We start from the raw sequence: 25,204 nt of genomic DNA, 5'->3' as shown, positions 1-25,204 counted from the left end.
CAGCCTCCAGAAATGTGAGAAATAAATTTCTTTTCTCTGTAAATTACTCGGTCTTGAGTATTCCGTTACAGCAACAGAAAATGAAATAAGATGCCATACTTCAGGGGCTCAATAGCCACATGTAGCTGGTGGCTATCATATTGGAAAGTACAGGTCCAGTGCATTTGTCAGAATAAGTCAGGTTATGCTGTATACAAACCACCCCAAAATCTCAATGGCTCAAAGAATCAAAAGTATATTTCTAGTTTAAACTACATGCACTTTGCAGGTCAGCAGGAGACTCTGGACATTGCAGTCATTCAGGGACTCAGACTTCATCTCTACATACCATCACAGTGAATAGGAAGGAAAAGTAGGAGTTGAGCAGTGGCTATTAAATGATTTCACCTGAAAATAATTTGCATCACTTCTGATCACATTTCTTTGGTCAAAGTGAGTCATTTGGCCAAAGATGGTGGAAAGTACAATCTTATCATCTGCTCAGAAGACTGAGAGCTGGAAATATTTGCTGTACAATATCAATGATTACCATATGTATTAAGCAAACATTATGAGTCAAGCAATGTGAAAAACAAGAAGGGAGAAAAAGAGTAGATAGCTAGATCTACAACACAGGATGGAGGTGATGAAAGCTCTCAGTAAGAGAGAGATAAAAGGCTTAGGGAGTTGAGGGGAGAGTCAAGTTACTGCTGGCACTAATGGAGAAGCAGCCATAAATAGCACTTGCCTGGAACTGTCTTACACATCACGAGGATCACTCCACCTAATTAACTCAGAGTCTAGCCTTGAGAAAGCAGATATCTCAACTCTATTATAGAGAACATATTGCCACTACGCACACCCTATAAAAAAATGTACACTACAACATATGCTAGACTCACACATGCACTTTGAGGGTGATTTTGTGTAAATTGTCCTTTTAAATCAGTGGTCACCAAACTTCTTGGCACCAGGGACTAGTTTCATGGAAGATAATTTTTCCATGGACCAGAGTGGGAGGTGGTTTCAGGATGAAACTCTTCCACTTCAGATCATCAGGCATTAGACTCTCATAAGGCACACACAATCTAGATCCCTTGCATATGCAGTTCACAAATAGTTACCACTCCTATGAAAATCTAATGTTGCCACTGATCTGACAGGAGGTGGACTGCTCAGGCGATAGTGTTCACTCACCTGTAGCTCACCTCCTGCTGGGTGGCCCGGTTCCTAACCAGACCGTGGCCTGGGGGTTGGGGACCCTGTTTTAAATGAATTACTCTTAACTTATAAAACAGCCATCTCTGAACCAGCCATCAGATCATCCAGAACATTCTAAGATCTCAGAAGAAAGGGGAGTAATCTGCAGTGACTAATACCTGCACTATGTTCTGAAAACGTCCAGTAGAATAAGAAATTCAGTGAAAAACCAAAGATAGTCTCCAGAAGAACAACTTTAATTTCCTAATCAGCATCCTGTACTGGTATTGAGAGACTGCTTTGTTGAGAAACAGACCATTCTGATTAGATAAAATAATTTTTTATTGAGGAATGGAAACTAAAACTGGAGAATTAAGTTAGCACCATGGTATACTGGAAGCCCTTCAATGCAAAGAAAGTGATTTTTAACTATTTCTATTTTCCCAGTTAATTGCCTTAGAATAATATCTCTAAAGAGTTGGAAACCTAGAAAGTACCCCAAAAATGATGAATACTTTTGTTATTACCATTTTATAAGGAAACCTAGAAAGTACCCCAAAAATGACAAATATTTTTGTTATTACCATTTTGTAAGGGGGGGGGTCTCTGATAATTCTGTGTGGTACATTCACCTTGCTAGGAATGATGGATTGGCCTTTTAAGGCTGACATAGTTCCTGGGTTTTATGTGACCACTTGGGTTTAGTTCTCCCAAGGCCAGACTTCCATGCATGTTAATCTCATTTACTAGTGAAGATTAAAGAAAATAACAGAAAAAAGCTTAATTTTTGGATTCCTAAAAAGCATAAAATAATTTCAGAACCTTGAAATTCTAAAGCATAATGTAACACACAAAAGCAGTATCCACTTAGGTAAATTAGACTTGTATGTTATCTTGAGGTAATAGAATGTCACTAGAATAATAAGTGAAAGACAATTAAGCTCAATAATGGCTATGTTCTCAAGAAGCTACTCAGCCAGCCACACATCACCAGGGGGAAGTTACTAGAAGATATTGGTGAGTGGAAGAGAGTAGGCCTTACAAGAACAAGGGAGAAATCAAAAGTCACCCAAGATGACAATAACTTTTCTAGCTTTGATGGATCAGGCCCTTGAGTTATATGAGGGAGCATATAATTTCTTTCCATGTTTCTCTCTTCTGAACAAAAATAATTCAAAGTTCATATGCACGATAAAGTTCAACATTTAAAGGGCACTGACATTTTATTGATATTAAAAATAAACCAAGAGAGAAGATGTAATTTTTTCCTCTGGATTTCTTACCTTTTCATTTATGACTAGGAGGCAGACATAACTTTTCTGACCAACTTTTTAACTGTCAAGTAAATAATGAACCCACATACAAGTCCTGGGAGAGTCACTAAAGAAACCCCCAAAGTAAATAAAGAAATATAAAATGGAAAGCAGTGTTCCTACTTTTGAGCAGATTATTTCAATTCTAATTACTCAGTTTAGAATGCATTGCAGTTGCCCATATGTATCTAGTGATACCCAAGTTACTTCTAAATTTAGGTCAAGATTATCAATAAGTGATCAGAAAGAGAATAGCCTGGCCAACATGGTGAAACCCCATCTCTACTAAAAATACAAAAATTAGCTGGGCGTGGTGGCACGTGCCTATAATCCCAGCTATCCTGGAGGCTGAGGCAGGAGAATTGCTTGAACCTGAGAGGCAGAGGTTGCAGTGAGCTGAGATTATACCACTGCACTTCAGCCTGGAAGACAGAGCAAGACTCCATTTCAAAAATAAATAAATAAATAAACTGCTAATGTAACGTGGTGATTCTCCTGTAGAAAAGCAGTTTTTCTTGTAAGGTTACAGGAGCAAGTTCTCACTGGGGATCCACAATGTCAGCACCCATTCAACTCTCTGACCCTCTAGTCTCTGAGCTGGAGCAGCAGACTCTGCTTCCATGTTTGGTTCTGCCCCAGACTCTGACCTTACTCTAGCTACAGGGCCCAGGCAGATATAAAAAAAATTAGTATCGATGAGGCAGGAGAATGGCGTGAACCCAGGAGGCAGAGCTTGCAGTGAGCCAAGATTGTGCCACTGCACTCCAGCCTGGGTGACAGAGCGAAACTCTGTCTCAAAAAAAAAAAAAAAAAAAAAAATTAGTATGGATGGAGACAGAGCAAGATGGCCAAATAGTAGCCTCCATCAATCATCCTCCCTGAAGGAACACCAAATTGAACAACTATTCACAGAAAAAAAAGCACCATCATAAGAACCAAAAATCAGGTAAGTGACCACAGTACCTGTTTTAACTTCATATTGGTGAAAGAGGCACTGAAGAAGTAGGAAAGGCAGTCTTGAATTGCCAGTGCCATCCCTTCCCCATCCCCTGCAGCAGCTGCATTGTTCAAAGAGAGAATCTATGTGCCTGGGGAAGGGAGAGCACAGTGATTGTTAGACTTTACACTGAAACTCAGTCTTGCTCTGTCACAGCAGAAAGCAATACAGGCAAAACTCAATGGAGGGCGAATTCAGGCCAGCCCTAGCCAAAAGGGAATCACCCATCCCAGAAGTCAGAACCTGAATTCTGGCAAGGCTTGTCACCCTGGCTAAAGTACTCTGAGGTCCTAAATAAACTTGAAAGGCAGTCTAGGCCACAAGGACTGCAATTCTTGGGAAAGTCCTGGTGCTGTGCTGGGCTCAGAGACAGTGAACTTGGGGGCATGTGACCTAGTGAGACCAGCTCATGTGCACCATCTCTTCCACAACCACAGGCAACACAGCTCACAGCTCCAAAAGAGACTCCTTCCTTCTGCTTGAGGAGTGGAGAGGGAAGAGTAAAGAGGACTTTGTCTTGCAACTTGAATACCAGCTCAGCCATAGTAGGATAGGGCACCAGGCAGAGTTCTGAGGCCCTATCTCCTGGATGCCCAGATGACATTTCTAGACACACCCTGAGCCAGAAGAAAACCCCTTCCTTGAAGGGAAGAACCCAGTCCTGGCAGGATTCATCACCTGCTGACTAAAGAGCCCTTGGGCCCTGAATAGTCAAGAGTCGTAGCCAGGTAGTACATGCTGTGGGCCTTGGGTGAGACTCTAACCACAGTGGAATAAAACTAGAAATCATTAACAAGAGAAACTTTGGAAACTATACAAACACATGGAAATTAAACAACATGCTCCTGTTCCTGAATGGCCAATAGGTCAATAAAGAAATTAAGAAGGAAACTGAAAATTTTTTTGAAACAAGTGATATTGGAAACACAACATACTAAAACTTATGGGATATAGCAAAAACAGTGCTAAAAGGGAAATGTATAATTATAAGTGCCTACATCAAAAAAGAAGTAAAACTTCAAATAAGCAATCTAACAATGTATCTTAAAGATTAGAAAAGCAAGAGCAACCCAAACACAAAATCAGCAGGAAAAAATAGTGAAGATGAAAGCAGAAATAAATGAAGAAAACAATACAAAAGATCAATGAAACTAAAAGCTGATTTTTTGAAAAGATTAAAAACAATCAACAAAACTTTAGCTAGATTAAGAAAAAAAGACAGAAGACCTACATAAATAAAATCAGAGATGTTAAAGGAGATATGACAACCAATACCACAGAAATTCAAAAGACCATGAGAGGCTGCTATGAGCAACTATATGCCAATAAATTGGAAAACCTAGAAGAGATGAATAAATTCCTAGACAAATACAACCTACGAAGATTGAACCATGAAGAAATCCAAACCCTGAAGAGATTAGTAACAAGTAAACAAAAGATCAAAGCTGTAGTAAAAAGTCTCCCAGCAAATAAAAGCCCAGGACCTGATGCCATCACTGCTGAATTTTACCAAATATTTAAAGAAAAACTAATACTACTCCTACTCAAACTATGCCAAAAAATAGAGGATGAGGGAATACTTCCAAGCTCATTCTACAAGTCCAGTATTACCCTGATGCAAAAATCAGACAAAGATACATCAATAAAAGAAAACTACAGGCCAATAAAACCATCAATAAAATGCTATCAAACCAGATTCAATAGCATATTAAAAAATCATTCATCATGACCAAGTGGGATTTATCTTAGGAATGCAAGGATGGTTCAACACACACAAATTAATCAATGTGATATATCATATCAATAGAATAAAAGACAAAAAACATATGATTATTTCAATTGATGCTGAAAAAGCATTTGATAAAATCCAATATCCCTTCATGATAAAAACTCTCAAAAAACAGGGTATAAAAAGAACATACCTCAACATAATAAAAGCCATATAAGACAGACCCACAGTTAGTATCATACTGAACAGCAAAAAAACTGAAAGCCTTTCCTCTAAGATCTGGAACATGACAAGGATGCCCATTTTACCACCATTAATTGGAACTCCTAGCTAGAGCAATCAGACAAGAGAGAAATAAAGGGCATTGAAATCGGAAAGGAAGAAGTCAAATTTCCTTGTTTGCAGATGGTATGATCTTATATTTAGAAAAACCTGAAGACTCCATCAAAAAACTATTAAAACCGATAAACAAATTTTGTAAAGTTACAGGATACAAAATCAACATACAACAATCAGTAGCATGTCTATATGCCAACAATGAACAACATGAAAAATAAATCAATGAAGCAATCCCATTTATATTAGCTACAAATAAAATAAAATAAAATACCCAGGAATTAACCAAAAAACTGAAAGATCTCTACAATGAAAACTATACAACATTTATGAAAGACATGGAAAAGGACACAAAGAACTCAAAGATTCTTCCATGTCCATGGATTGGAAGAATTAATACTGTTAGAACGTTCATACTACTGAAAGAAATCTACAGATTCAATGCCATCTCTATCAAAATACCAATGACATTCTTCACAGAAAGAGAGAAAACAATCCTAAAATTTATATAAAACCACAAAAGACACACCATAGCCAAAGCTAACCTAAGCAAAAAGAAGAAAACTAGACAAATTACATTATCTGACTTCAAGTTATACTACAAAGCTACAGTAACCAAAACAGCATGGCACTCTGGTTTTAAAAACAGATACATAGACTAATGGAACAGAATAGAGAACCCAGAAACAAATCCATACCTCTACAGCAAACTCATTTTTGACAAAGGTGACAAAAACATACATTGGGGAAAGGATCTCCTCTTCAATAAATGATGCTGGAAAAACTGGATAGCCATCCACATGCAGAGAAGAATGAAATTAGATCCCTATCTCTCACAATATACAAAAATCAAATCAAAATGAATTAAAGACTTAAATCTAAGACCTCAAACTGTGAAACTACTACCAGAAAACATTGGGAAAACTCTCTAGGACATTGGACTGGGCAAAGATTTCTTGATTAATACCCTACAAGCAAAGGCAACCAAAGCAAAAATGGGCAGATGGGATCACATCAAGTTAAAAAGCTCTGCACAGCAAAAGAAACAACCCACAAAGTGAAGAGACATCACACAGAATGGGGAGAAAATATTCACAAACTGTCCATCTAACAAGGGATTAATAACCAGAGTATGTAAGAGCTCAAACAACTCTATAGGAAAAAATCTAACAATCTGACTTTTAAATGGGCAAAAGATCTGAATAGATATTTCTCAAAAGAAGACATGCAAAAGGCAAACAGGCATATAAAAAGATGCTCAACATCACTGATTATCAAAGAAATGCAAATCAAAACTACAATGAGATATCATCTCGCCCCAGTTAAAATGGCTTTTAACCAAATTCAGTCAATAACAAATGCTGACAAGGGTGTGAAGAAAAGGGAACCTTCATCCATAGGTGGTACAATCCATAGTGGTTGTAAATTAGTACAACCACTATGGAGAACGGTTTGGAGGTTCCTCAAAAAACTAAAAATAGAGCTAACATATGATCCAGCAATCCTACTGCTAGGTATATACTCAGAAGAAAAGAAATCAGTATATCAAAGAGATATCTGTACTCCCATGTTTGCTGCAACACTGTTCACAATAGCCTATATTTGGAAACAACATAAGTGTCCATCAAGAGACAAATGGATAAAGAAAATGTGGTGCATATACACAATCAAGTACTATTCAGTCATAAAAAAGAATGATATCCTTCCACTTGCAAAAACATAGGCAGAACTGGAGGACATTATGTTAAGTCAGGCACAGAATGACAAATTTTGCATGTTCTCACTTATTTGTGGAAGCTAAAAATAAAAACAAACCCATGGAGATAGTAGAAAGATAATTACTGGAGGCTGGGAAAGGTAATGGGGGAATGGGGAGTGGGGATGATTAATGGGTACAAAATCATACTTAGAATGAATAAGGCTTAGTATTTGATAGCACAAAAGAGTGCCTACAGTGAACAATAATGTATTATACATTTTATAATAACTAAAAGTATAATCGGACCATTGTAACACAAAGAAAGGGCAAATAATTGAGGAAATGGATGCTCCACTTACCCTGATGTGATTATTAGGCTTGTGTGCCTGTACCGAAATATCTCAAGTACCCCATAAATATATATACCTACTGTGTACCCACAAAAATTAAAAATTAAAAAGAAATTAAATTAGTTTACGTTAGTTACCACACAGTGATGGATGATCCAGAAGAACTCTGAGTTGAAGAGAAAAACTAACGATAAATTTTGAAGTCACTAAGGATAATCCACCTGTGGTTAATCAAGTGGTCACACAGATAAGCCATTTATATTTTACTCCACTTTAAATGTCCCAAACTGCAAGTGGTGACTCTGAGCATCAGCAGTCTGCTCATAGGTATGCTGGGTGGTCTCTACATTGGCATCCTAAATGACTTATTAATACATATACCATCATTCCTTTTGTGTTTAGAGATGTTTAAAGGGAGAAGGAGGATAAGAATTAAGATAAAGGAGTTATGAACAAACTCTGCAAGCTATTCTGAGGGCATAGAGTCTTTTACAACATACTTTTCTCTCATTAAAAACAACTTTACTGTATACTATGCCATATACATTCCAAGGATAGTTTGATCACTTATATTACTCAAATACAAATTATTTTTGTTACTAATTATAATAAAATAACTACTTCAAATAGATACAGCCTTCCTCCCAGTCCATTTATTTATATTCTAAAACACAGTATATTTCTTGTTACTTTCCATTCTTTACCTCAGTTGAAGAGGCAGGAAATATCTCATCCTTTGTTCCAGGAGAAAGTGCCATTATCACCTATCCTGTAAATCAAAACAACCCCTAAGGTCTAAAGTTTCATTTACAAAACCACCTCTCACATAGAGTCTATTATTTGGTTGGAGAAAAAAGACATTAACTGCCACGGCCCTAGGACCTAAGCTTATTTTGTCTGAGCCAAATATTAATATTATAAGACTACAGTTCCTAGCAGAAAAGCATAATAAGCAATCCTCCAGCAGCTATAGTCAGTCCTTTACTAAGGTTATTCCAAAAGATACCATAGGAAGCACAAAACTAGTATTAAGTATAATAGTTCTCTTTCTATGATTTCAAGGAAAAGGGATATATAAATAAACTCTTAAGTAGATTTAAAAATAAAAAAAGCTATAAATCTATTCAAAATTTAAATAAGCAACTGGCTAGAGTTAATAATGACCCTGATAGCTTCAAAATTAATAGAAATAAAAAGTAATAGAAAATGTTCTAAGAATGAAAAATCTAGAGGCAAGCATACACCTCCCAAGCAAAAAAATCTAATGTTAGACATTAAAACCTATGCATGCTCTCTCTCCCTCTCTCTCTCTCTCTCTCTCTCTCCACACTCCCAAATGATCTTCAAATAATTTATCCACAGGAATCCAAGTATCAAGGAAAAAACTTTGCACACAAAAATGAATATTCAAATACACACTATGGGAAAGGGAAAAGCATTTCTACTGAAATGGAATATGGCAGCTATTTAAAGCTAACACATTTATGACTAGTATAAACCATTATTGATTGAGATTATTAAAGAGAAACTAAATGCCAAGTTCCAAAATAAAATTTGGAAACATTCCAGAACATTTCTAAAATTGTGTGTCCTGTGGAGCATAAATTTATAATCGAATACTATTTGCCAAGAAACTGACAGAGATTCTAACATTACCGAATTACTTTTATGAAGGATGACTTCTAGAGAAACCATAATAATGCTATACATCTTAAATGCATTTTTTAAACACAGAAAAGTAAAGCTTGTTTGCAAACCATATGGCTGATTGAATTAATTCTCAATTCCCTAATGACAATTTGTATCTATTTTGTCCCCCCAAAAATGGCCATAGACATTTTAACATGAAAAGAAAAGATGTGGCTGTGCCAGTCATACTGAACAGATGGTAAAGCAAATCTTGGTCCTCTAAGCTTCTCCATTATTGTACACTTTTCCCTTCTGCAGCTTTCAGACTATACAGTGTCCCTTGGTTTCATCTTTTCCCTAGTCCCCCAACCAAAATGTATTTGCAGTATGGCTCTAATATCACCATTTTGTTCCTTTGTCAATTTAAGCCATGTGTTGCTACTCTCAATCTCTGCTATATGAACTGCTATTTGTCCTGGTTGAAGTAATTTGAGCATTGAGGGAACAAGTGGGGAAGTAATGAGGCTATGTAAAATGAAATCTTACTATTAGACTGATCATTCTGTTTTCCTATAAAGCCAGCCTTGCTAAAAGGAAAGTAATTCTTACATTTGAAATTGCTTCATGAACTAACTCAACTCCATGCAAAATTAGTAGCTTCTATTCTTACATCAATGTTCCTCCATCTTTTTATCTAGTGACCCCACTCAGTGACTCTGAAGAAGGCAGCTCACAATTTCTATCACCTCCTATGAAAAAGAAGTATGCAGGAATATAAAAGCATGTTTTTTATTAATGTGAAAGAAGGCAGTGATCTGAGGAACCCAGAGAAGGGAACTCTGGGAACGGTGATAAACCACACACACTCACAATGAAGAGATAGCTCTGTTTTCCAGCCCAAGCTCAGGCATTCACTGTGTTACAGAAATCCTAGTTCTCCCTTTGTCATTTATAATTGAAAGGTGGAGGTGCCACAGATGTTTAGTAGCTATGGAGGCAAGGATTAAAAACTTAAACGCCTACAAGAGCTCTGAAGCACACAGAAATAAGTGCAATGAACCAGGTGAATGAGATGGGAGGAGTGGTAGGCATTTGGGAGGTTGCAAGCCACTCCTACAGGTAGCATCTGTGGCTCAGCTACACTGTTGTCATGCAGTGTTGCCAGATCATCAGTTGTTCATTGTTTTTTTCCCCAAGAAACTAGAAATACAGATTTTTATGTAGAACTTGTTAGCAACTTCTGGTAATTCAAACAATTTTTTTAAACACTGGTTGCTTTAAAAAAACAACTCTAGATGAGCCAAACTAAAGTCATCACTTTTCAGGGTGTGTTCCACTGGTCACCACTTTGGTGCATCCATTATGTAGTTATAACCATCTGGCCCAATCCCTGGTGATCTTCCCAATGAGACTTGATCTATGGAACTCAGAGGGGTTGAGTCAAATGATGAATAATTTTATGTGTCAACTTGGTGAATATTTTTTGGATGGGATTAACATTTAAGTCTGCGAATTTGGGGTAAAGCAGATCACCGTCCACAATGTGGGTAGGTCTTATCCAATCAGTAGAAGACCTGAATAGAACAAAAAGACCAGCATCCCCAAGCAAGAGGGAATTCTGAAGAAGACTGATTTCAGACATCAACTGCACCATCAGTTCTCCTGGGTCTCTGCCTGCCAGTCAACACTACAGATTTTGAACTCACCAACATCCATAATCATGAGCCAATTCTTAATAATAAATCTCTTTCTCTCTATATCTGTATATACACATATCATATTAGTTCTGTTTCTCTGGAGAACCCTGACGAATACAAGTGATTTGGCTGAAGTCACATAGCTAGTTTGGGGCACACACACAAAAATTTTCTAATTCCCTTTCTAGAGTATATTTCGGTATACTGTACTAGAACAGTAATCCTGGTAGAGTGAGTGATGATATATCTTGGCAGCTCCCCAAGATGATCCCTATGCATGCCAAAGTTTGAGAACCCTGTAGTAATTAAGAGGCAATACAGATTAGTGCACAAGAGCACAGATTCCGAAACCAAAATGCCTGAATTTAAAGCTCAACTCTACCACTTACTAGATATGTGAGTGGCCTTGGACAAGTTACATAGTTCCTGTGCTTGAGAGTAGAGTACATTTCACAGCTCACATTATCTCTGTGGTGTGAGGATTGAATGAGGTAAGGGTGTAAATATTCATACATAGTTGGCATGTAATAAATAGCGGCTATTATTACTAAACTCTCCTGCTATGAGTGTTCTGGCATATTTTCACTATCACGCTAACTTGACATTTATAGTGACCATCAGAGTGTCACATCTTGAAGGGTGCCACTTGAAAGATCTTGAAATACTTTCTAAAGCAAAGATCAATGTGGTTAGATGCCATGTGTTTCATTTAACGCAATTTTAGAATAAGGTGTATAGTTTAGTTTGGAGCAAACTTGTCTAACCCATGGCCCGTGGGCTGCATGTGGTCCAGGACAGCTTTGAATGCAGCCCAACACAAATTCGTAAACTTTCTTAAAATATGATGAGTTTTTTTTGCGATTCTTTTTTTTTAGCTCATAAGCTATGGTTAATATTAGTGTATTTTATGTGTGGTCCAAGACAATTCTTCTTCTAATGTGGACCAGGGAAGCCAAAAGATTAGACACCCCTGCTTTATAACTTGGTAACTTGGTACAAAAGGAAACTAGAAATAATATGGATTCATAGAATATTTAAGTTTTCTTCCTCACCAAAAAAAAGGCTAATTAACTCACATGTAAACTTTTTATCCACCAAACCCTTAACCAAAGAGTTGTTATCAGCTAATAAAATGAAACTATACAAATATAAAAGCTACTAGACAAGGGAAGCCACATGAGAGAAAATTGAGATAAGCCAGAAATATGATGGTCTTTTTGATCATTTAGAACCAGAAATAAACTTGGGATCACTTTGCATTTGATTTTGTCAAGATTAAAATTAGTCTATTAATAATGTGGATCTGCTTCAGGACAACTTAAAACATGGAAAATATTTGATAGATCTTGTATGATAAAATTAAATCACTGAGGATAAAAAATAAAAATAATGGAAACCAACAATTATCACAGAATTTAACTTGGGATAGAAGGAATATGCTCAAGAAAATAAGGAAGGGCATGGGCAAAATAAGGCATTTGGCATAAAAAGTAACATTCCTCCATTTAGAGCTTGAAGCAGGATGAGGGGCTCTCTGGGAGGGATTATCCTGGTTGAGCAGAGGCCAATAGGCTACGAGTGGGGAGGCTGTTCCCTGTAGATGAGATGGTCTGAGAATATGTGAGGGAATCAGCAAACTGGCAACTATATCCAAGACTAGAATGCCAGTGGTCACAACTTAACAGCCTAAGGTCAGACTAACATATCTACATGTATCCAATATCATGCAAAATCCACCAACTTTATACTAATGAGAGGCTTCTAAAACAAAGAAAGAAGCAAGAATAAAGAAGCTACAAAAAAAGAGATTTCACCAGAACTAAAACCCTTCATCCACTGGCCCATTCAATTAGCAATTATAAAGGTCAACCCTCTTTAAGGTACTATCCAAAGGAAAACAAAACAAAAGACATGGCCTCTGCCTCAAAAAGTCATAATCTAGTAGAAGGATACAACATAAAGAACTTATACATAAGAAATAATTATAACACAAAGGAACAATCACAATGCTTTAAGTGAGTTTCAGTACTCTAGCAGAGTTAAAGAAAGAAAAGATAATTCCTAGTGGAAGTGAGTTGGAAAAAAATGTATGGAATTAAAAGCTTTTAAAAAGGCCTGAATAGTTGGGCTTGACTTGATTATAAGATAGAAGGAGAACAATATCAAAAGAGGTGGCACAAGCAAATGCCTATGAAGGGAAAAACAGAGAATAACCAAGTAAAGAAAGTAGTTGACATGGGTAAAGACTTCATGACAAAAACACCAAAAGCGAGTGAAACAGAAGCCAAAATTGATAAATGGGATATAATTGAACTAAAGAGCTTCTGCACAGCAAAGAAAACTATCATCAGAGTGAACAGGCAACCTACAGAATGGGAGAAAATTTTTGCAATCTACCCATCTGACAAAGGTCTAATATCCAGAATTTACAAGGAACTAAACAAATTTACAAGAAAAAAACAAACAACCTCATCAAAAAGTGGTCAAAGGATATGAACAGACACTTCTCAAAAGAAGACATTTACATGGCCAACAAACATATAAAAAAAGCTCAACATCACTGATCATCAGAGAAATTCAAAGCAAAACCACAATTATATACTACCTCATGCCAGTCAAAATGGCGATTATTAAAAAGTCAGGAAACAGCAGATGCTGGCAAGGCTGTGGAGAAATAGAAATGCTTTTACACTGTTGGTAGGAATGTAAATTAGTTCAACCATTGTGGAAGAAAATGTGGCGATTCCTCAAGGATCTAGAACTAGAAATACCGTTTGACCCAGTAATCCCATTACTGGGTATATACCCAAAAGATTATAAATCATTGTACTATAAAGACACATGCACATGTATGTTCACTGCAGCACTATTTACAACAGCAAAGACATGGAACCAACCCAAATGCCCATCAATGACCGACTAGATAAAGAAAATGTGGTACATATGTTTACTGAAGCACTATTTACAAAGCATAGACTTGTAACCAACCCAAATGTTCATCAATGATAAACTGGATAAAGAACATGTGGCACATATACACCATGGAATACTATGCAGACATAAAAAAGAATGAGTTCATGTCCTTTGCAGGGACATGGATGAAGCTGGAAGCTATCATTCTCAGCAAACTAACACAGGAACAGAAAACCAAACACCACATGTTCTCATTCATAAGTGGGAGCTGAACAATGAGAACAAATGGACACAGGGAGGGGAACATCACACACTGGGGCCTGTCAGAGGATGGGGGGCAAGGGGAGGGAGAGGATTATGACAAATACCTAATGCATGTGAGGCTTAAAACCTAGATGACGAGTTGATAGGTGCAGCAAACCACCATGGCACGTGTATACCTATGTAACAAACCTGCACATTCTGCACATGTATCCCAGAACTTAGGGTAAAATTTTTAAAAAAAATAATAAAAAGTTAAAAAAAGGAAAGGAAAAAAAAGAAAATGTGGTACATATATACCGTGGAATACTATGCAGCCATAAAATGGCATGAGATCATGTCCTTTGCCGGGACATGGATGAAGCTGGAAGCCATCATCCTCAGCAAACTAACACAGGAACGGAAAACCAAACACTGCATGTTCTCACTCATAAGTGGGAGTTAAATAATGAGAACACTTGGACACAGAGAGGGGAACAACACACACCAGGGCCTGATGGGGGGTCGGGGGGTAAGGGGAGGACAAATCAATAGGAGCAGCAAACCATCATGGTACACGTATACTTATGTAACAAACCTGCATGTTCTGCACATGTATCCCATTTCTTTTTTTTTTTTAGAAGAAATAAAGAAAAAAATTAAATAAAAAATAAAAATAAAGTAGTTGAATCAACTAGGACACAGAGTTCTGGCTAGAGTTATAGGAACAAGGCTGGACTCACACCAGACTGTCAAGGACCATCACTGCAAAGCTGCAGTGTTTGGGTTTTATTAGGTAGGCACTAGGAAGCCATCAAAGGCTTTTACCTGATCCCATCTGGGTTTGATCTATCTGATGAGTGTCTGCAAAGCTGTATTAAGAAAAGACAGAGCCAGGAGAAAAGTTAGGAGACTCCTACAACTACCTAGAAGAGTGGTGGTAACAGATGCTTAAACTAAGGTAAAGCGTATAGGAATGGGAAGGAAAAGATTGATGGAAATGATACCTGTAAAGCATATAGGAATGGGAAGGAAAAGATTGATGGAAATGATACCTGTTCCTAAAATGTAGCATATTCTGATAGTAACTGGTATATACACCGCCTAGAAAATGAATACATATCATGCCCTCTGGAATTAGAAACTGTTTCTAATTCCAGGATGATAATTCTCCACATAGCTTCCTCTTAAATTCTTAAAATACTTTTTAAATGTTTCCTCTCGAAGAGACAATTTCCTGTAATACACTTTAGCATCCAAATTAAAATAAATCAAAATTATCACTGATTGTTAGTTCCTAGATTCTGTCAGAGGTTCTTTCCTAACTGCCATGTAGAGAAAGAACAAAGATGGTTAGAAATAGTGCATATCCCAGAATACCAAAAACAGTCCCTGTCATTAATGAACTTAAGTGTGAAATTCATAGAAGTCAGTAGCTACTATCACTTACAAAGCTAGTCGTTTCTGAATATAATCATACTTCAGCAAAGAAGCACCTCCAAAACTATTATTCTCAAGTGCACATGCATTACATGATGCCATCGTATTATACTAAATTAGCATATAATTCTTGACACCCACTATGATGCTTGCTCATGAAAGAAACCACAGATGCTGAAAAACGATAGAGATTAAAATCTCTCCTGATCATTTTGAAGGAAACAGGAGGAAAGACATCTGAGAAACTAAGCTGAGGCTCTCTGCAGGCCTTCCTGTCTTTAAATTCTATCCCAACACAGTGAACAACATAAAGTGTGGTCAGTTTTCTGCTATTTACAAAATGTTTTGTGATCAAACCTCAGAAAGCAAATCTCCAATTATTTGGCATTTGAGAATTCCAGCTTTTAAGTTGAAATGAAACTTGCATTGCGTTTCACTTCACTCAGTCACCTCATTCTAAGGCCAAGAGAAAAAGAGGATCAAGAGCCTTTAGCTGGTATGGAAAAACATAAGGCTTTTCATGCCAGTTTATTGCCCTCCATATCGTCTCTCATGAGCTTTCAGTTCTAAATATCCATGTATCCAAATGATAGGATGTCGGTCCCAGTATTATGTAGTCAGTCACAGTTGAGTCAGAAAATTTTTTAAAAACAAACAGCCATGTACACACAGGGCAAAATTATTTCAGTTCTGTCCCATCATGGAGATGTGTATTGTTGCCAAGGTGTAGACCAGTAAAAATACATGCAGATTTATTCTACTGTGGCATTGGTGTCTACTCAGGAAGCTAGCAAAAATAGAGCAATATTTTAGGAAAAAAAACAACTCTGGAATACACGAAGAACTGTTTAAAACACTTAGAAAAGATAACAAAAACACATAGAAAAGATGTTGATCCTTAGATGTCTGAGATATAATTCAGTTTGGTAGGAGAATATTAATATATTTTTCAATCCAGATGCTTCTAAAATTGAGTAAATCATGAGATGTTCATTACTGATATATTAATATATAAGTAAGAGCATGATTGTGGTCCATTTAGAACCTTCAGATCTGAACTCCAATATGCCTCTAGGAATCAGAATCACAGGTCCTCAATCAATAACTCAACCACCCTAAGGTAACATGCAATAATTCCCAATTACCCTGAGGAATTAACCTCTGAGCAAAATGGCAGACAAGCAACTTGCACTCGGCCTGTGCATCATCATTTAGTGATTCTTGGTTGATATCAAGACTCTTCCACAGCTAGGTTAAGTCATGATCCATGGGGGGCTTCCAGAGGTTTTCTGTTCCCTCGGGATTAACACAGCACCCACTGCCCACACCACAACTAAAGGCAGGTAAGAAGGTAACTCATACAGGCAAGGAGTCCAATTTGAAGGAAGCAGCACTGGTAAGTGTCTTCTGGGTTTTTTAGAATGGTACGGAAAACCAAACTTTGGAAATTATATAGACAAAAGAAGCTTCAGAGTCAGCAAACCCGAGTTACGTCTCCGCATTAGTCATATGACCTCAGCCAACCTGCTTAACTTCTCTGTACGTTATCTCTAAGGATAACAATACCTACTTCATAACATTGTTCTCAAAATTGAATTCAATGAGATACAGTGTGGAGGCACCAGCTATATCTGGCACAGGGCAGCTCTCTACAAATAGTGCCTATTCTTACAGTGCATGAAGGCATGTTATTAGTCCGTTTTCATGCTGCTGATAAAAACATACCCAAGACTGGGTAACTTATAAAGGAAAAGAGGTTTAATGAACTCACAGTTCCACATGGCTGGGGAGGCCTCACAATCATGGCGGAAGGTGAAAGGCATACCTTACATGGCAGCAGGCAAGAGAGAATGAGAGCCAAGTGAAAGGGGAAACCCCTTACAAAACCATCAGATCTCATGAGACTTATTCACTACCACGAGAACAGTATGGGGGAAACCGCCAACATAATTCAGTTATCTCTCACTGGGTCCCTCCCACAACATGTGAGAATTATGGGAGCTACAACTCAAGAAGAGATTTGCCAACCATATTAGGCATGATTCATCCACACAAGTGCAATGATATAGGATCCCCACCAGAAAATAGACTTGAGATAAAATATTGCTTACCAAGAATGGTTATGGACAGGCTCTCCAATAAAAGAATTTCAGCATCAATAAATTTAATGACATCTACTGCTGGCACCTGGGTGCTGCTTCCACAAAAAAATTTTCCTTCTTGCTATGCACCTTCAATCCACAACTAACTCATCTGGTGAATTAAAAGCCAAGTGCTAACTGAAAAGACCAACAAAATAGGCCATTATTGATGAATTTCACTTCAGCACAGAGCAGGTTATCACATTCTTGAACTAATCACCAGCAGGGTACTAACTTAGGGCTGGGAAGGTTTAAGATAGGACATAAATAAAGTTAAAAGTCTAGAGAATGTCCCTTGACTTCCTGAAAGAGCACTTTCTTGAACACCAGGGAATCCCACAGAGAAGAAAAGAGGCTATCACGGGATAGAAGGATTGTAAAGAAAACTTTCACTGCTAAATTATGTTGCCAATAAATAGTCTTGAGTGTAAACACGCAGGCTGTTCTCACTCAGGTTTGAGAAAGGACTTCTTTGCCCAGTTAGGGGAACAGTGACAGGATCCTATCAGTCCTGGTAAATTAATCACAAATGCTTATTACAAAGACAGAATGAGTTTCGACAACTGTCCTGCTAATCAAAAGAGACAGATTAGTCTTCAGGTTTCTGGACTGGCCTTGTGAACCATTAAATATTTATCAGAAGACAATAAATCACTCAATCAATCAATGGGATTTCTACCAACACAAGTTCATGTTCCTCAGTCACGTCCCACAAGCAACCAGGTCAGAGTGTTTTAAACCTCAGAATTATTTTGATGACAACAGTCTTCTAGTCTTTAATAAAACATCCTTCCTATGGACAGTGCCTATGTGTTCGCTGGAATTTCTGTTGTTGTTAAGTGACAGAAATCCAGATTAGATTACTTTAAAGCAAAATGAAAATATATTAGAAGAATGCTAAAATAGCCTGTGTTATTAAGGGATTGAACACTCAAACTACAGGAGGTATGCTTCTCTCCACGGTCTGACCTTCTCACTGCAGACCGGCTTCCTCCTCTGGCAGCAAACCTGGCTGTCAGAAGCTCCTGGGTTTCACCTCTTATAAATTCCACAGCCAAAGGAACTGACTCTTTTCTAATACGCTTGAAAGTTTCAGGGGAAGAGCCAGCTTAATTCAGGTACCCAAACTGGACAGTCCACTGTGGCCCTGGTAAGAGAGCAAATGGAAGCAGGGAAAGAGCAGGGTCATGTGAAGCACAAGGCAGTATCCACTGGACACTCGAGTCATTCCCAAAGGGAAGAGAGTGCTGTTGCCAGAAGAAAGGCTGGAGGAAGGACTGCACAGACAATAGCAGACCATTATAGGTACTTACATGCAATTTTATTTCAGAGATAAGTATGGCATGAAAACATGTATGTTTGTTCATTTTGTAATTATACCTTCACCAAACTTAATCATGGACCATAAGTTCTATAGCCATTCCAGTCATGTAACCTATTGTATCCCTGACCTTCTTAGCCCACTAGTTCCGTCATTCCCACCTCCAGACTCTTAGCTAGAACACACACAGCCTCCTAAGTAGCAACTTCTACAGAAGAGAACACAATACAATATTTCACAACCATGCTTCTCCTGTCTAAAGCAGCCCTCAGGCGAGAATTATTTTCTTGCTATTCTAGGTGTCTAATTTTGGCCTCAGATAACCTAAGCAGTTTTGGCAATGCAATTTTATTACTGGAAACAACTTCATTATAGGAGAATATTAGGCAACTGCTCTAGTGAAGTCAAAAGGTTAATATCCACATATAAACCACATTCCTATCTTACAATTCTGCCTAGATTTAGTAAAATCTGAAGTAGCAAAATAGACTCAGTAAAAATATTAAAATATATTTTTAAATTCTATTATATTAGCAATTGTAAATATTTCCTCCAAAAACATGTGTGCTGACTGTGACGTTTTCATCATGTAGAGTACTTTCAAGGCACTGGTTCTAGGAGTTACAATACAGCTACTAGTGAATCTTCTATTGCTTCTTCCTCTCTTCGGTGACCTTTTAAAGTTACCTGATATACCATATTCCTTTCTGGTTTAAATCTATCTGATCATGCAATATATGGTCTTTGAAAAACAAATGCCCCACCCATGCTTATGCTCAGGAAAACAATTTCCCCGAATATTAGTCATGTCTGATCTCCCTTCCCTGGTTGTTAGAGGTCTGGCTGAATTCAGGTGCTGGACGGGGTACAAGAGACCCCCAGCTGTGGAACTGAAGAACTGGTCTCCCACAAAGCTGAGGATGGCAAGAGAAGGAGAACAAGATCCAAAACAGAGAAAAGTCAAACAAAGGACACTCTACTAGTTGGAAGCAGCCAGTGGAGAGGCCCCTGAGTCAGAAGCACGGGTTTAATGAAACATCCAGCAAAGCTGAAGATGAGCCAAATCACTTTAACAGAGAGAGAACCCTAAATTTTGTCAAGAGAAATTGTCTTCGCTATCCAAAATGTTATCATGCAAATATGACCTGGATTTGGAGTCTTCTGCCAAAGCTCTGCCCCAAATTTCTGAGGATTCCCTAGGTACATGCATGGTGGAGGTGGGGGCAGAACTTGCATTCTCAAAGTCATCTCAACTCCCACTTCTCATAGCCCTCTCTATTCTCCACCATTACACTGGATATGAAGCTCAGACTTTCTTGAGTTCCCCACTCATAAATCCCACGCACACAATGCATCCATTAATATAAGAGACTTTATCAATTATTTAAAGGGAAGCATAAGGGAGTTTACATTTCAGCAAAGTAAACAATTTCCAACTGAACATTGAACATCTCCCTTCTTAAATTAGTTTTCAGCCATCCTACCACTACGTTATTTCCTCAGGTCCCTTCACCCTGAAGTTTCTCTCTCCTCCCTCTTCCCTCTGTTTACCTCCTTAGAAAGAGAATAATGAATTCCCCTTGTTATGTAAGGGTATCAACCTAGCCATTCTCCTCTGCTACCTTGAGTCTAGCTTCTGATTTGTTCTCTGGTTTCCTTTTGTATCCCTAAGTGAATTATCAAGGTATTTTCACAAATAGGTTTTTTCCTCCTTGAGAAGAACTTGAGTGACAGCTGTTAAGATCATGAGTTTAACTTTTTACCCCATTACACAAGATTGAAGTGGAATCACTTGTCCCTGGATGGGGTTGATAAGGACAAATGAGTGCAGATGTCTCTCTATTTCATAACCTTCAGATACAGCATCCTGGACTAGGGAGAGATTCCACCTGCTCATTCACAAATCTGGGCATCTGAATACAGTCTGGGAACAGTTCTCAGCAGCCTCTCTGATCTCCCTAGTTGTAGAATTGATTCTCCTTAACAAATTCTCCAAAAACAAATTCTGACTTCTGGTTTATCAGAAAAGGCACTCATAGACAGATGTTCATCATCTGTGAAATCTCAGATAATCAGGTATGATCCCAACTAGATTATCATACACAGCACCAAGCTGGCTTATGGGAGTTCTTGCCTCTGATCTCTGAACATTCCCCCTGGCAGGCTCTGGCATGCAGAGAAGCAGGAGGACTTTCTGTGAAGGCAGATCCCAAACTTGGGCTGATTTTGCTGAAATCACACAGATTATACTGGCTCATGACAAAGGGCAAACAGATGATCAGAGACATGGGACTAGAAACCCACAGGGGTCTTAGATCCTATTTACTGCCCCTTTACCAAGGATAACCCAAGGAACACAACACCGTTTATACCAAAACCCTCTGCCCCTTTTGATTCAGTGGATTCATTCGACAGTTACTTTATGGTAATAACTGAGACATAAGCTTTAACCACTGGATATTTGATGTTCCCTATACAATATGATCTGAACCCACATCTTTCATCAAAATGCTAAATGGGATTGATACATAAAAGTGAGTTCATGCATTCATTCATTCAACAACTATACACTGAGTGCCTACCATGTTCCACTATGCTCACAGGTTTAAACCTCTAGAAAGTTCCTACTCTGATTCTATTTACCCCTTTAGAAAGCCAAATATTTGCCATGGGTGGTAGTGAGTGAAAACAAAAAAAAATTTAAGCCACACATTACAGGAAAGTTTACATATTTCAAAATGCATATAAAGTCCACATAAAAAATAATCCTATCCCAGCTAGCTATCACAAGCCTGTCAAAGGAGTAAGGCAACTGTCTACCCTCAGTCCCACTCCCTTTCTCTAAAAACAACCTGGTTCTTAACTGTTCCAAAAAGGCATCTTGGAGTTGATAAATCCAAAACAAAATTTTGTCATTTCTCCATAAACCTGTTTCTACTCCAGCGTTCTTAGTTAACAGCGTCACCTTTCACCAGTTAAAAGGTTACCTTGGAGCCATCTTTGAATTCACTCACTCTCTCACTGCTCATATCCTCCCATCCATCAGCAAATCCTTTCTGCTCTACCCCCAAAATCCCATCTACCATCCTGTTTCTCATTTCTCATCATCCCCATCACTATCACATAAAATAAGCCAACATCACTTTTAACCTGGACAATTATGACATTTTCTGACTGTTCTCACTCATTCTTAATCTCTTACAAAATCCATTCTACAACCAGCAGCCAGAAACTACCCCCTAATTATGTCCTCTACGGCTTAAAACTCCCCAATGGTTTTCATGACACTTGAAATAAAATCTTAACTTCCCATGGCTGCAAAGGACCATCATTCTCAGCCTTTGCTGCTTAGTAGAATCATCTCAGGAGTTTTGAAAAATACTTAAGTGCCACCCAGATTAATGAAATCTGAGTCTCTTTCTTGGGGTGGGCTCCGGTATGGTTGGAGGTTTTTGTTAAGTGTGCACTCAGAGCAGAGGATAATCACTCTGCATGGCAGATCTTCAGACTATCTTCCTCTCTGCTTTTATCTGCTGCCACTGTCTCCATTCATTACATTGCAGCCTCAGAGCCTTTTTGCTTTCTTCAAACCACAAACAGCTTCTCTACTTTGCACATTCCCAGCCTACATTCCCCACCACTGCTCATCTTCACATGAATGGTTGCTTCTCGTCATTAAGGTCTCTAACCAAATATCACCTCTTTGCAGAGGCTTTCCAGGATCACCCTCTGCCCAGCTCCAGTGGTTCTCAAAGTGTCTCCAGAGCAGCAGCAGCGGCACCTGAAAATTTGTTTCCCAAGCCCCACACCAGGCCCCTACTGAATTAGAAACTCTGGGGACAGGGCCAAACAATCTGTGTTTTAATAAGTCCTGCTAGTAACTCTGATGTACACTAAAGTTTGAGAAGCACTATTTTGCTCACACATAATGTGTATATACATATATATATATATTTATCTAAGCACCTCTACCCTTTACTCTTTATTACCTGATTTCATCTTTTTCATAGCAGTCATCTGAAATTCTTAATTTTTTAAATTATCTGTCCTCACTCCCCTAAAAGATAAGCTCCATGAAAACGTATGTTCACCCCTATTTGCCCAATGATCAGAATACAATCTGATACACAGTAAGCACTCATTAAATATTTACTGGGTAAATGAACCCATAAGCAAACCCATCTAGTCCCTTCTCCTCCAGAAGCCCTAAGGATTTGCTTCATTTTGTTCTCCTCTAGAGTGGGGGCCCCTGAGGAAGATGTACACAGGGATCTGCAGTAGAAGGTCTCAGAAAGCAATCTCAAAACCCAACCAAACAGCCACACACCAGCCAATTCAGGCTCTTTCAGAAGAGAGGCTTTTTAAATGTTGAACATGCTTGGCTCATATGAATGTGAAGTAATTGCTAGCTGTGACTAATACACAGTTGGAAGGCCTCATTAAATTACAGGTAACCTGCCAAGGCATTTTTCCAAGGAAAGGAGCCTGCAGGAGCATTCTACTCAACAGAGTATCTTGAAAGCAGAGAGGAGGCCAGGTACTCAGGGCAAAGGTCAAGACAATCCTGCCCCCAGAGTATATTCTCCCTTGATTCCAGAACTCTGGAAATGTTAGTTATCTGTTCATATATCTTTCTAACTTCCACTAGCACCCTCATTTCCAATAAATAAAAAAAATTGTTTTTAATTTCTTTAAAATATAGTGAGGACTTTTGCTTATCTTTGCTTGCCATTTTTCACTTCTTTTTCTGTAAACAGTCTGTTCTTGTAGTTTTCTTTTAGACTGTTTGCCATTTTCCAACTGATTGGTAATTAAATTTACTCTTGTCTATCATACGTACTGTCATTATTTTTCCCAGTTTCTGTTCCCCTCTCGACTTTGTTTTGGAGACTCCCCTCAGGCAAAAGTTGAAATTTTATTTAGTCAAATATGTCAATCTTCTACTTTAGGGTTTCTGATTTTTCATATAAATAAATAGAAAAGCCTCTTCTACTCCAAATATATAAAACCATTCAATCGTATATCCCACCAATACTTCTATGGCTCTCCTTTTTTTTGTTCAAGGTTTAAATCTTATCTATCTGGAGGCTTTTTTTAGTGTTAAGGTTGAAGAAATGTTCTAGTTTCATTTTAAAACTCAGTAACCTCAGCATTTAGCATAGTCAAATTGTACATGGTTGACACTAAATTTATATTTGTTAAATTATCAGAGGAGTGACAAAGGTACAAAATAGTTATGAATCACACTCAACAACATATTCTAATAAAAATGTGTGTACATATACATATATTACTTTAATGTAATATTAAAGTATATTAATATAAATTTTAATAAGTGGACAGGTGTTAACCAATGCCAATTTGGTCATCACTTGTTCTATAACAACAGAAACAATAATAATAACTACTGTTTATCTAGCACTTATTATGCTTCACAAAGTATAAGAGCTTTAAACATATTAACTCATTTAATCCTCAAAACAAACTGATGAGGAATTTCTATTTCTATCTTAATTTTAAAGATGAGACTACTGAGGCACCACGAGTTGAAGAAACTTGCTCAAGTTCCCACAATCAGCAATTGACAGAGCAGCAATCTGGGACCACAGCACTCAGGAGCATCCCATGCCTTCACCACTATGTTATCCTGTCTTTAAGAACACTGTTGACTATGAAATAGAAAAAGCAATTGGTTGTTTGTGCTATTAACATCTAAGGGGTGTATACATTTTACTGGGACATTCTGCATTTCTAATTCTGTGTTTCTAATCTGAAAACTGAATAAACATGCCCTCATCCCCACCCTCACCTACCTCCCCTAAAAAGCATACGTATCTTAGAGCTCAATGCATTTGGCTAGAATATCTAATAAAGAACCTATGAGGGTCCAACACAGGTAACTCAAAAACTGATATCTCTCTAGACCAACCCACATTCTCCCCGCATCTTTTAAGTTCAAAATCCTGCCATGAACTGCTGTAATTCCCAAGCATCCTCTGATCTGAAATGTGTATATTACAAAGCTGCCATGACTAATTTGGTCTATATAGCAAGGTCAAAAAGTACTTCCCAGGATCTTATGCTATAAATTAGATTTTAAACCTTTAGATAAGATATTTAAAACACTCTGAACAATAAGGAATGTCATTGTACAACTCTATAGTTTTTATTTAGAAAAATGAGTAAAACTTTCAGTTTCATGATGGCAAAAGAAAGATAC

The 25,204-nt window shown here is 37.8% G+C and overlaps 1 protein-coding gene across 2 annotated transcripts in view; it reads right to left on the bottom strand.

Annotated features, from left to right (window-relative positions):
* PLCL1 (phospholipase C like 1 (inactive)) overlaps nt 1-25,204 on the bottom strand; it is a 344,844-nt gene that overhangs the window by 182,862 nt on the left and 136,778 nt on the right. Inside the window, exon 2 of one of the 2 annotated variants that reach the window (XM_055379335.2) lies at nt 3,456-3,580. The exons of the other annotated variant lie outside the window; for it this stretch is intronic. Within the exon in view, the coding sequence (XP_055235310.1) occupies nt 3,456-3,527 (72 nt within the window). The 5' untranslated portion in view covers nt 3,528-3,580. The remainder of the gene's footprint in view (nt 1-3,455; nt 3,581-25,204) is intronic. 2 annotated transcript variants of the gene reach the window in all.

The sequence above is a fragment of the Gorilla gorilla genome, chromosome 11, assembly GCF_029281585.2.
Source record: "Gorilla gorilla gorilla isolate KB3781 chromosome 11, NHGRI_mGorGor1-v2.1_pri, whole genome shotgun sequence".
NCBI classification, from domain to species: Eukaryota; Metazoa; Chordata; class Mammalia; order Primates; family Hominidae; genus Gorilla; species Gorilla gorilla.
Note: the sequence above shows the minus strand (reverse complement) of the source record. Positions and strands in the feature narration are given on the sequence as shown.